Source organism: Muntiacus reevesi, chromosome 7 (genome assembly GCF_963930625.1).
Source record: "Muntiacus reevesi chromosome 7, mMunRee1.1, whole genome shotgun sequence".
Taxonomy (NCBI): Eukaryota; Metazoa; Chordata; class Mammalia; order Artiodactyla; family Cervidae; genus Muntiacus; species Muntiacus reevesi.
In genome coordinates, this window is record NC_089255.1 from 53,987,007 (window position 1) to 54,000,296 (window position 13,290).

At 36.4% G+C, this 13,290-nt stretch overlaps 1 protein-coding gene across 2 annotated transcripts in view; it reads right to left on the reverse strand.

Moving 5' to 3' along the window:
- Nucleotides 1–13,290, reverse strand: part of UNC13C (unc-13 homolog C) — a 621,734-nt gene that overhangs the window by 283,420 nt on the left and 325,024 nt on the right. For both annotated transcript variants that reach the window (XM_065940669.1, XM_065940670.1), the window contains one exon: nucleotides 6,129–6,285. In XM_065940669.1, coding sequence (XP_065796741.1) covers nucleotides 6,129–6,285 — 157 coding nt within the window. The remainder of the gene's footprint in view (nucleotides 1–6,128; nucleotides 6,286–13,290) is intronic.

The window sequence follows — 13,290 nt, forward strand, 5'->3', positions numbered from 1 at the left end:
AAGTTTCAGCTGAACCGTGTTATAGTTTGACATGTGTATACATTGCATAGGGATTGCCACCACAAGTGTGGTTTCCATTCATCACCATAGAGCTGAATCCCTGCCTGATACAGATGCTCTCTTTCACCTCCAAACTTTCCTTTACAGAGTGAACTTTCTAAGTCAGAAATTCGAACAGATTCTACATGGTTCCTCAAGAATTAAGTCCAAATATCTTAAAGTAAAAGTGAAAGTGAAGTCGCTTAGTCGCCTCCAACTCTTTGCAACCCCATGGACCGTAGCCTACCAGGCTCCTCCGTCCATGGGATTTTCCAGGCAACAGTACTGGAGTGGGTCGCCGTTTCCTCCTCCAGGGGATCTTCCCATTCCAGCGATCGAACCCGGGTCTCCTGCATTGCAGGCAGATGTTTTACCATCTGAACCACCAGGGAAGCCCTAGTGGGCATTAAAGGCCCTCAGTCATCTAATGTCAATCCAGCAACACTACAATCTCTTATATTTCCATCTTTTATTCTATCTGCGCTACTCAGTAGGCACACTACACACCCTTTTAACTTACTTTTGCATCTTTTCCTTGTCTTTACTTCGAAGACCCAGGTAGTTTTCCTACTATTTCTTGGACTTTGAAAAATACTACTCACCCCTAAAAGTTCTGTTTCTTTTGGCAAGCTGCCATGAGCCTCTGAAGAGTATCAATCACTTTCTCCTCCTCAATCTCAAAGCACATTTATAAAAATGAGCTCCTTTGACACCCCATTTGGGGAGTGATTTATGGTTATTGTCACACACAGTTATCTGACTATCCCATTAGAGTATAAGCCTCAGAGAACAGAGGTCAACATCTATCTGTCAGTCCCTCTACTACCAGCCATCATGCCTTACGTGAAGTATCACATAAACATGCATTTTATGAATAAGTGAATAAATAAAAGAATACATGTAATAATAAGGGATTATTGTTGCTGTTTAGTTGCCCAATTGTGCTGGTCTCTTTGCGACCCCATGAACTGCATGCAGCACACCTGGCCTCCTTGTCCCTCACCATCTCCCAGAGTTTGCCCAAGTTCATGTTCATTCCATTGGTGATGCAGGGTATTTGTTTTGTGGGGCACTGGCTAAAGAAGTGGGGCACCTAAAGAAGGTGTCTATGCCAAAGAAAAAAAAAATTGGGCTAAATAAACATAAATTTTACTAATAATTTATTTGCTATTTGTGTCTTAAGATAGGGCCACTCAGGTGACTCAGTGTTAAAGAATCTGCCTACCAATGCAGGAGACATGGGTTTGATCCCTGGATTGGGAAGATCCCCTGAAGAAAACAGCAACCCATGCCAGTATTCTTGCCTGGAAAATCCCATGGACAGAGGAGCCTGATGGGCTACAGTCTTAAAATACTCACTAAATAAAGTTCCTAAATTATTTTCTTCAGAGTTGAAAAATGGACTCCCACCCAATGGAAATTTTTCTTCTTTTTCAACTCTTGTTCTCCCTATGGTGTTTTCAACACCAATGAAGATATTTTTGTTCAGCCAAATTCTTTGATCTTCTTGACTCCCAGCAATCTTTGCACACAAGGGTGTGCTGAAAAACCATTTTTTTCAAAAGAATAAAGCCTTGATTTTTAGCATTTACCAATTTTCATGATGTAAATGCTCTTCATATTTCCAGTTTCAAGGATGGGTGTATTCAACAACTAGCTTGCAATATTCTTTAAAATTCAGCAATCATTGTCTGTCAGCAGGCACAAACTAGCTCTAGAACACCACTGTTTTACACTCAATTTTCAACAATCTTCTCCTAGATATGGAAGATGGCTCTTCCCTGATGGCTCAGTGGGTAAAGAAGGCAGGGGACACAGGAGACTCGGGTTCCATCCCTGGGTTGAGAAGATCCCCTGGAGGAAGGCATGGCTACCCACTCCAGTACTCTTGCCTAGAGAATCCCCATGGAGAGAGGAGCCTGGAGGGCTACCGTCCATGGGGTTGCAAAGAGTCAGACACGACTGAGTCTAAGCACAGCAGCAGCATTATGTTTCTACCCAAATCCTTTGTCTCTGTCACTATCATGATTCCACTTATCAAACCTAGATTCCACAGTGAGTCACTTCAACTTTTTTGATTGCCTAACCCTTCCATTGCTTCTTTTTTTGGCAAAATTTCAGCCTCATGCTGAATCTGTTACTACATCAGAATCTGCATGCTGAGAAATTCTGAGAAAAATGCACAGCCACATGAATTATGACAACAGAGTTATGCTTCCTAATGCCAAATGAGACCTTCAGCTTTACTAGGAACTTGTCTTACAAGGCCCCGAGGCATTCGTCTTTCTATTCCCTTCAGGAGCTTAACCAAACATTTTCCAGCTACCTCTAGCTCACACATCTCTATCATAGGCCTTATCTTATACATGAACATTTCTTGTCCTGTAGACAATCAGAGAAGGATAGGAAATGCTGTAATGTAATGTAATTAGGGAAATGTTGACTTCATCAAATTTTCACTCTGTATATCAAAAACTTAGCATTCTCTGCAAGGACTCACACAACATTCCCTCAAATTTCAGAGCAGAACTTGTCCTTGTTTTAATTTCAAAGAATATCCCTCCTTCAGTCCTCTTGACCACATTTACTTCTTCGTCCTCTGGAATGTTATGGAATCACTTATGCTCCCTCTGATAAATTTGCAACATCACTCTTGCAGCTAGTTCCTGTTCTAACAATGTATAAATATGTTCAGTGTATCTTATTAAACACTAAAAACTCCTACCCTACCAGACAGTAAAAATAACATGTTTTTTAACGATAAAGCCTTTCAATCTTAACCAATCTCTCATACCATCTCATTCAAGTTGCTTAACAGATTAGCCTCAATTTCCTCACACATTTTCTTTATTTTTTCATTATTAAAAATATAATATAGAAAAATGTACAACTTTAATATAAAGATGACTACAACTCCCCCACACACATACACCAGAAAAAAGAAAAATTAGCTATTTCCTATCAAGTAGTTGCACCACTGGCATTTTGGTACATTTTCTTTCAGACTTGTTTCTAAACCAGTAAGTATGTATGTACATATATGTATGTGTGTGTGTGTTTTCAATGTTGGAATTAGAGTATATACAGAGTTTTGTATGTATATGTTTTTATTTGTCATTATTTCATGGGCATTGCTCAATTATATACACATTCCTTTAAAAACTTGATTTTTAAGTTTCTGAAATAGAAAAAAAACTTGATTTTTTAAATGATTGTATTATATTTTAGGGAATAAGCAAACCCTAACTTATACTATAGCCATTCACTGAGGATTTCTAAGAAATTAGGCTTTAATCTCAACCACTTCACTTAGCAATGACCTCCTAACTGCCAAAACCTCATTTCCTTTTGGATCTTACTTGGACTTTTTGCAACAGTTGACAAAGCAATACACTCCTCTTTTCTTAAAATATTTTTACCTTGTCTTTCATAATGTCAGATTCTTATTATCGTTTTTACCCTATTTGTCTAACAATTTTCTTCAGTGAACTTTGCTTGCCCCGCCTCTTCACACACGTGTTCTATAGTTTTCACTTTATTCTTAAACATTTTTCATCTAAACCATGACTTTAAATAGCACTGCACACAAAAAATCTGAATTTGGAAGAGTAGTGATTTTGCTTTCTTAAATATATGTTTGCTTTACAATCCTTATAGGTAAGAAAGCTTTTCCACTCTTTTTTCTTTTTTTTTTTTTTTGGAGATTAAATGTGTCTAGATTACACCTTTGGGCAAGATAAAACGGGGGCTCTATAATGGTGCTTCTATCTGAGTCACAACTGACAGCATCAGCTTCAGAAATCAGATTAATAAGAACTTCAGGACAAGTGGATTCGGGGAACGTTATACTTTTGCATTTGTATTTTCCTGAGCAAACTGGATTATTTTCAATAGGTAGAGAAAAATCTAGCCAAATTTATGTATCAAATTACCAAGTTATCAAGATGTAGTCTGAAAAAAGACTTCTTATTTGACAGTCTTTTAAGTTATTTGACTTACAAAATGAACTTTTTAGTAATTATGTTGCTACTAGAACACTACAAAGTAGTGAAATCACTTTGGCTCCTCTTCTTTGGTCAGCATGAAGCATGCTATCTCATTTTCCTCCAGGTAGTTTTTACAGTGGAAATTAATCATATAAATACAGCTTTTACTCAGAGGTAGACAGGCTCAGTGTTCCACAGATTGGCTTATTCTCTACAGTATACCCAGGCAGAATATTAAAAGCAAAACAATTTCATAACACCAAATGCTTTATGTTACAGGTAAAATCCCAAGACAATGAATACTGTCATCAAGATGAGGTTTTTATAACAAAAACTGTTTTGTGATCTGGTAATGACCATAACAGTACTTTGTTGAGCTGGTTAGGGATTTTTCTTTGCTGCCAGTTCTTAGAAGAGTCGATCTGTCTAACAAAAGCAGCTGATGTTGTATTGTATATACCGTAGGTAGTCAGGAGAGATGAAATCTTCATACCTTATATTTAGAGAGAACTTTGAAGTCTTAAAAACTAGTTTATCTTTTACTTCATTTGATTTCCATATTAAACTTGAGAAACATGTTAGAGCAAAAATTTCTATCCTCACTGAATATACTGAGATACTGAGGTTTAAATGACTGAACTGACTTGCTAAATTTGAATACAAACTCAAACTCCATGACTCCTAACCCAGAAAGTGTTCTCTTCTATTAGTATTTATTTTGATGTGTCAATAAATAATAATTATGTTTTCCTTTAATCCATTCCAACTGATCTCACACACTTCTCATGCACTTTCTTTTAGATGTGAAGGACAAGGCAAGAGTAGACATAGCAACACTTTACAATCTTCTGTTTGTTAGGTCTCATTTGTTTCCACTCTATGATACATACCTCAAAATTTGATTTCTAACAACATAATCAATAACAAAAATCTATTCAGTGAACCGATTTGGAAGCACAGTGAAAAGAGAAACTATGGTGTCATGGAAACCACTTTCCTACAATGGATCTTAGTTTCCTCCACAAACAAATGAGTATAGACTACTTGCCTTACATGGTTATTGACAGCTACTGCCTACCAAAGGACCTCGTGAAAATCTGGGGAATATTTCAGGCATCTTTCCCTTCCCCTCACTGCTCACATGCCTAAAGACACAAAGAACTGTTGATTCTATGCTCTGAAAAGCTCTGGAATTTTTCTTTCCAATCCCATCTCCACCAACTCTCAGTTTAGATCTTTATCACTTTACCAGGATTACGATAAGTTTACATCTTATTTCCAATCTTGTCAATTTCAATTTCATTATGCTTATAGAGAATGGGCTCCAGCATCAGGTACAACAGATAAATATTTGAGACTCCTTAGGATCCTGCATTTTTACTTTTCAACATGTTATTAAATACATTTGAATATATCAGGTGGACAGTCTTAATTAGGTACAGATAGTTTTCTTAGCTTCTTTATACACCTAACACTTTTTCATTTTCATTTAGGTAATATGTCCTTATCCATTAGTACCAGTAGAAATCCACAAGAAGTGTAAATGAAGCCCCAAAGGCTCTAGAGAAGCCATCTGAGCTCACATTTACCAGGGAACAATATCTGAAAATTTGCATTCATGGGGAAGTTTCCTATAAATTATTCTACTCTATTACAAAATATGTTTTCCTACATTGGAAAAGCCATTACATATATGAAGATTTAATCTAATGAAGATACGAACTGACTGTCAAACTTTAAACTTCAGTCTATCATACTAAGAGACAATCAAGGGCTTCCCTGGTGACTCAGTGGTAAAGAATCCGCCTCCCAATGCAGGAGACTCCGCTTCAATTCCTGGATCGGGAAGATCTCCTGGAGAAGGAAATGGCAAGCCACTCAAGTATTCTTGTCTGGGAAATCCCATGGACAGAGGAGTTTGGTGGGCTACAGTTCACGGGGTCACAAAGAATTGGACACAACTGAGTGAATGAGCATGCACTGAGATTCTCCCTAAGATGTATATTCTGCAGCAAGATTCTAAGATATGTGGAATCCAAAACTCCTTGAAAATCTAACTCTAATAAGTTATGAGAAATTTTTAGTTCAAAAAATAATACTTACTCCAAAGTTGGTAGCAGCAAATCGATCTGAGGCAGAAACTTGCACATTTGTTGAAATGGTTGTGTGAGCATAGAAAGCGTTTATATTTGCCAGCAAGGTGCTCATTACAGCAGGGACACCAGGGCACATGTATTTAGAAGACAGACAGGAAAAATGCCTGTAAGACAAAAACATTAAGCGCTTTAAAAACAGAACCTAATTAATTCACATAGCAGCATATCCTCTAACATCAGCAATTAAACAATTCCTCGACTGTATCTGTGAAAAGGAGAGAAAACTCTTGCAACCCCTAACTGAAAGAGAATGCAATTCCAGCCTTTTAAAAATTTCTCATTCACAAATGTGAAGTGGTTTAATTAGAATGTGATTTGTCATGGGGACATGTGCATAATTTCTTTCAACTGGAGAGTGCTGTGTGTACACACAAAAAGTGCTATCTCCAGTGGAATCTCACACTGTTGAAAAGCAATAACCCAGGAGTCTATCATCTCTGGCAACTCTGTCCCTAATGATTTTAGTTCCTGAAATGCTGTATTGTAACCAGAATGTTCTTCCACACTTGCATTCCTCTCACATCAATAAGGTAAACAGGAAGCCCTCCTTTCATCGCATGATGATTAAACAAGTCAGCTTAACATCTGACCTGAGTCTAGTTTGTGAGCTTTTGTCATTAAGGAGTAGTTTCCACAAGCAGTTTTATTTTCTGAGATTTTGCTAAATCCTGGATTTAATTAAGCAAACAAACAAACAGCGAAGACAAATTAAATTATGCCAGCTTTATGCTTAAAGATCATTTCTTTTAAACCTTGAATAATAGTATCATTTACAGACATCAGAAGCATCAAGTATTCAATTCTGTTACCTCTCTCATGAAAACCTGTTTCATTTGAACTCTAACAAAAGACTTAAAAATTGAAAGCATATCTTGTGATAAAAGTGAAAAGATAAAACATCCATGGAATAAAGAAAATTTCAGTACATAATCTGATCTCATTTTGCCTTCATATCTCAGTAATTTGTCTACCACTTAGTCATCTCTGAACTCTGAGAGAAAAAACTGTAAGGACTCAGTTCTTGATGAGTGCGAGATAAGAAAGAGAAGTGGTTACAGTCTAAGTCTTTAGTTTGGGTGACTAGGTGAATGATACTTCTGCCAAATGAGTTGGAATTAAAAAGAAGAAAGGGAATTAAGGTGGGGATTATGCATTCAATTGAGTTTAAAGCACCTGTAGAGCTTTCATATAAGAATGTCCACCAGGTTGTTGGAGACCTGGGGATCTGGGGATCACTTCAAAACCATGAGAATGGATAAGGTTATCCAGGGAAATCAAGTAGAATGAAGAACAGTGTCAGGAAATGGAACCTAGGGAATACTGACATATAGTGAACTGGTGGAAGAAAAATAAGTGAATTCTACGACTGAGATAAAATTTAAAATGAAATTTAAATTTTTAAATTAAAATTTAAAAATAAAATTTTATTTATTAAAAAATAAAATTTAAATTCATAGTTTAAAGGAAAGCTAGGCCAGTGGAATTAGGGAACCCATGGAATAGGAGATTTGAAGGGTTAAGGATGACTGATGCTGATAGGTGCATTGAAAGAGTCTTATAAGAACCTAAAGTAACTATTGGACTTGACAAATAAACATCATGTGACTGTAAGAAAATCAATGTTAGTGGAGTGACTGGGGGTTGAATCAAGAGGAAAGAGGATGGAAAGTGAGAAAGTAGCAGAAAATGATCAAGGAAAAATGGATCAACACCAGATTTTGTTGATCTTTAGCTAAGGAGTTCATGGAGTTGGCTGAAATTTTCGCAGAGGGAAGTGATACCATCAGGTGAATCTGGGAAGATGACATTGAAGTGGTGTAAAGATGGATCGAAAAGAGTAGGTGTTGGAAGCAGAACAACAACATAGGGGATGTAGAAGCAAAAAATGACCTTTCTGCCCTGAATCCAATATGACTAAGCACTTCACATACCATAGTCAGAAGGAACAAAATATTTTGCACCTTGAGATGATCTAAAAATCACAGAATCACAGTTTATTATCTCCCAAATATAAAAACCTCAAATATTTCTCTAAAATCTGAATTTCCTAACAAAACAACTGTGAACTGAAGTTTAGCCATGATATATCTGAAAATGTATAATGACCTCTGGAAGTATGAATACCAGGTGGAAAGCTGCTGCTTCTGCCAAGAATAGTCCAAGAACACCATGTAAACCAGGTACCCTTAGGAATGTTATTTTTTTTGGCCAGGGCTTCTAAAGTTTCATTCCCCTCTGTACTTGTTGTAATTAAATAGATTTTCCTTTTCTGATTTTTTTTCTCCCTAAGGTCACAGAGCAAGTAAGGTGATTAAGGATTACAGTTCAAGCAATGCAAGTTCAGAAATATCTCTCTTAACTGCCTGGGTGATCTTCTCTTAATTTATTCTCCTCCCTCGCTAATATTGTATATTATGTATTGTGTATGTATCTGTTTCTTCCAGAATACTTAGTTGTCATTTCATCCGGCTCACCTCTAGCATAATGTTTTCTTGTACACAGGAGTTGGTCCCTAAGTGTTTAATGAAGCCAAGTGAAAGCAGGATGAGTTATCGGTATTTAAGGAGAGTTAGTATATAGGATGTGCGCTTGGTTATTTTGAGTATGACAGTTTATTACAACATCCACCTGCTCTGTGAACATTGAGTTGAAGTGCATAGCAGTTAATGCCATAATGATCACAACTCTGAAGGTGAATTGTATTCTGCTTATAACTGGTACCCTGAGAGCAATATTTTAAATTTTCCTGAGTATTAGGCATGCATTCATCTTGGTGACCTGACAGAAATATTTTACCTCCTGATTCAAATGTAACTGAGATGATTGTGGGGTCTGATGGGAGGTAGTCAGCTGTACATGATTTATTGTGATCTCCTGTAGAAATAGCCACAAAAACCTAAAAAGGATGTGAAATCATAGCAGTACAAAAAATCAGGTGTGGCAATCAAAGCTCTTCTTATATCTGGGAGGGACTTTGCCTAAGTTTACAGCAGTTGAATAGCCTGAGAAGTATTCAGCGACTAACTAGTGTCTAAACTCTTAAACTCTTAACCTGACTAAGGAAGAAACAGGAGGATATTTCTAGGAACCATACACTGTGACAACCCCCCACATCCGAAATGTGAGCCCTAGGCAGCTGGCCAGCAAGGCTGTCACTCACTTTCCTGTTCCGTGGTAATGGCTTGCCAAGGCAGTGAACCTGCCTCTCATTTCCCACACCTTCTCAGTCTATGCCCATTGAAGAGTACATAGCTCCCAAGACCGCCACACAGCCTGCACGATAGGAGACGGGCAATGGGATTTGAAGCTACTTAGAACAAAGGGCTGGAAGAACACGGAGAATAGTACACCCTGGAGGTTAAATACAGCCTTTGATGTTCTGCTCTAGCAAGACAAGAATTCACAGGTTGTTTACATTATCCAGGAAAAGGCATCTGGCTCTTCCACAGAGCCCACCAATAGGAGCACGTAAATATCTTTGCTCAATCTAAAAGTACATTGCATTTGAATAAAGTCATAGCACAGAGGGAACATTTTTGAAGGATCACTTACCATTATAGGATCTGCAGGTGAATACTGGCACCATCCTGGTGGTTTACAAATACTAATTTAGATTCAAAGAATCCCGTTAAGTTGCCAAACAAGCAGGATGCAAACATCCATGCATGTTATTATCACAACATACACATGTGCGCGCACACACTTAAACAGCAAAAATAACTAAGAACTTGGTAGGAAATACTATTAACTAAAATGGTCAAAATGTTGTCTCTGGGCGGCACTACATATTTTTGTAATTAAAAAACATATCTTGTACTTTTAAAAACACTTTACCATTAGCATGTTTTATTGCCCTAACTGGAAAAATATAATACATACATATTTTAAATGTTAATTCAACTTTTGCTCTACTGTTGATTTTTATAAGTCTTTATATAACTTTTAGCACCAATAAGAAAGAAATACAACCCCTTTTAAATTTTGTTTGACTAAGGTTAATTTTTCTTTATATTTTTCTTTTTTTTAATAAAACAGTAAAACTTTTCAAGTATACAATGTATAACCTATATTATACTTTGCAGTATCATTAAATATGATTTTTGTGGATGAAGTTAAACAAATCATACATAAGACACTCTTTTCTTTCAAAATGTATCATAGACCTAATTTCTGATTGAGTAAATGCAAAAAAACACTATAAAATTACTAAGAAATAGAAGTCAGTTTTATAATAAAATATAGTACTGGGAGAACAGGATTCACACACACAGTACAATATATGTAATACAGATAACTAATAAGGACCTACTGTATAGCACAGTGAACTCTACTCAGTACTTGGAAAAGAATCTAAAAAAGAGTAGATGTAAAAAAAAAAAAAAAAAAAAAAGAGTAGATGAATGGATATGTATAACAGATTCACTTTGCTGTACATCTGAAATTAACATCATTGTAAATTGTACCCCAATAAAAATTAGAAATAAATATCAATAATTAATTTTAAAGATATTAACAAAATGATGTCTCATAACTTCCAATGGAAAATATAGGGATGAAAATGGTAAAGATGTGAAAAATCAAAGGGCAAAGAGGAAAATTTAACATTTCACTAAATAATGCTGTTCATCCCATTGGATTTTTATACCAGTTTCAATATCAAATTAGCATCACTATGGTGCTTTTCTTGTCAGTTGGTTAAAACTACAAACAACAAAATTTTTGTTGTTTGTTAAAGGGAAAAGAGATTGAAGTCATAAATATGACCCTACTAAATATGGTCAGAATTTCATTGAACATGTCTCAATATACCTAAAAATTAAAGATACAACACTTAAAATGAAGTTGTAACCTTTTGGAATTTATATTAAAATGTTCTTCAGAACTAGTGACTCAGGAATTAAACAATCAGTTGGAATACCAGGATTAAAAGTTTAAGCATTTGATATTAACTAAAAAAATAAAACACTGACACTGAAACCCAGACACAGAATTTCCAAGTCACTCTAAGAAATATAATATTTTACCTAGCTGCTAAAAATACCTGTACTTCTTTAGAAAATATGACTGTGAATACAGTAAGTTAAAGACAGTAGCTGTTGTTATCAAAACAATAATCTATACTGAACTTTCTTTTTCACCTTCACTTTTAACCATAAATGATAAATGGTTAGGCAGCCAATAAAATATAGGTAGTAGTATGCATCAAAGTATAATTCTTAGATGACTGAAGGACAAAAAGAAAAAAGAGATGAACTTCAAAGAAGTAAAGATATTCATTACTGTAATGGCTACATTTCTAAGAAATCTTGCAGAAGTAGTCAACAAAAAGCTTTTTTTTTTTTTTTTGGTATGTGGAGGAAAGTGGTTGGGCTAGGGAGGGATAATCAGTGGCCAATTAAGAGTTATAGGTACCATGGAGTAGAGATGATTCATTCTAACCCTAGTTCAGGCTGTGACCTCAGAAAAGTAACTTTCTCATGCATAGATTCAGTTAATCCATCTGTAAAATCAAAGGACTATGAGAAGATCTAATTCTTACAGTCTCTAATGTGCTATGAATCTCTGAATACAGAGAACACATCCAGCCTAGTCACACACATTATCTTCCCTACCAACTTCATTTGATTCATCAGCACGAATGGATGGTTGAGGTGACCAGGAAGTAGGGGCAGGGGACTTATACTGTGGCATCTTGGCGAGTTTTCAGCTAACAGACTTCTACCTGGTCTTCAGTTTGGCAGTATTTGCCTCTCAGTCTGTGTGTGCCCATTCTTCATGCAGGGTTACTGACAAGGCAAGCTTTCTTGCCTCTAACCATTGCCAAGTCTATGCCTCAACCACTAATGCCAAAGAAGATGAGGTTGAATGGTTCTGTGAAGACCTACAAGATCTTCTAGGACTATTGCCAAAAGAAAAAAAAAAAAGGAGGAGATGTTCTTTTCAACATAGGGGACTGGAATGCAAAAGTAGGAAGTCAAGAGATACCTGGAAGAACAAACAAGTTTGGTCTTGGATTTCACAATGAAGCAGGGCAAAGATTAACAGAGTTTTGCCAAGAGAACGCATTGGTCATAGCAAACACCCTCTTCCAACAACACAAGAGATGACTGCACTCATGGACATCACCAGATGGTCAATACTGAAATCAGACTGATTATATTCTTTACAAAGATAGAGAAGTTCTATACAGTCAGCAAAAACAAGATGGGGAGCTGACGGTGGTTTAGATCACAAGATCCTTATTGCAAAATTCAGAATTAAATTGAAGAAAGTAGGGAAAACCACTAGGCTATTCAAGTATGACCTAAATCAAATCCCTCATACAGAGCAGGTGAAAAATAGATTCAAGAGATCAGATCTTATAGACAGAGTGCCTGAAGAACTATGGATGGAGGTTCATAATATTGTATAAGAGGCAGTGATCAAAAACATCCCCAAGAAGAAGAAATGCAACAAGGCAAAATGGTTGCCTGAAGAAGCCTCACAAAGAACTGAGAAAATAAGAGAAGCAAAAGGCAAAGGAGAAAATGAAAGATATACCCAGCTGAATGCAGAGTTCCAAAGAATAGCAAGGGGAGATAAGAAAACCTTCTTAAGTGAACAATGTAAAGAAATAGAGGAAAACAATAGAATGAGAAAGACTATAGATCTCCTTAAGAAAATTAGAGATGCCAAGGGAGCATTTCATGAAAAAATGGTCACAATAAAGGACAGAACTGGTATGGACCTAACAGAAGCAGAAGATATTAAGAAGAGGTGGCAAGAATACACAGAAGAACTGAACATAAAAGGTCTTAATGACCTGGATAACCAAAATCGTGTGATCACTTATCTAAAGCTAGACATCTTTAAGTGTGAAGTCAAATGGGCCTTAGGAAGGATTACTAAGAACAAGGCTAGGGAAAGTGATGGAATTCCAGATGAGTCATTTCAAATCCTAAATGATGATGCTGTTAAAGTGCTGCACTCAACATGCCAGCAAATTTGGAAAACTCAGCAGTGGCCACAGGACTGGAAAAGGTCAGTTTTCATTCCAATCCCAAAGAATGGCAATGCAAAAGGACATTCATACTATTGTACAATGTGCTCATTTCACGTGTTAGAAAGAT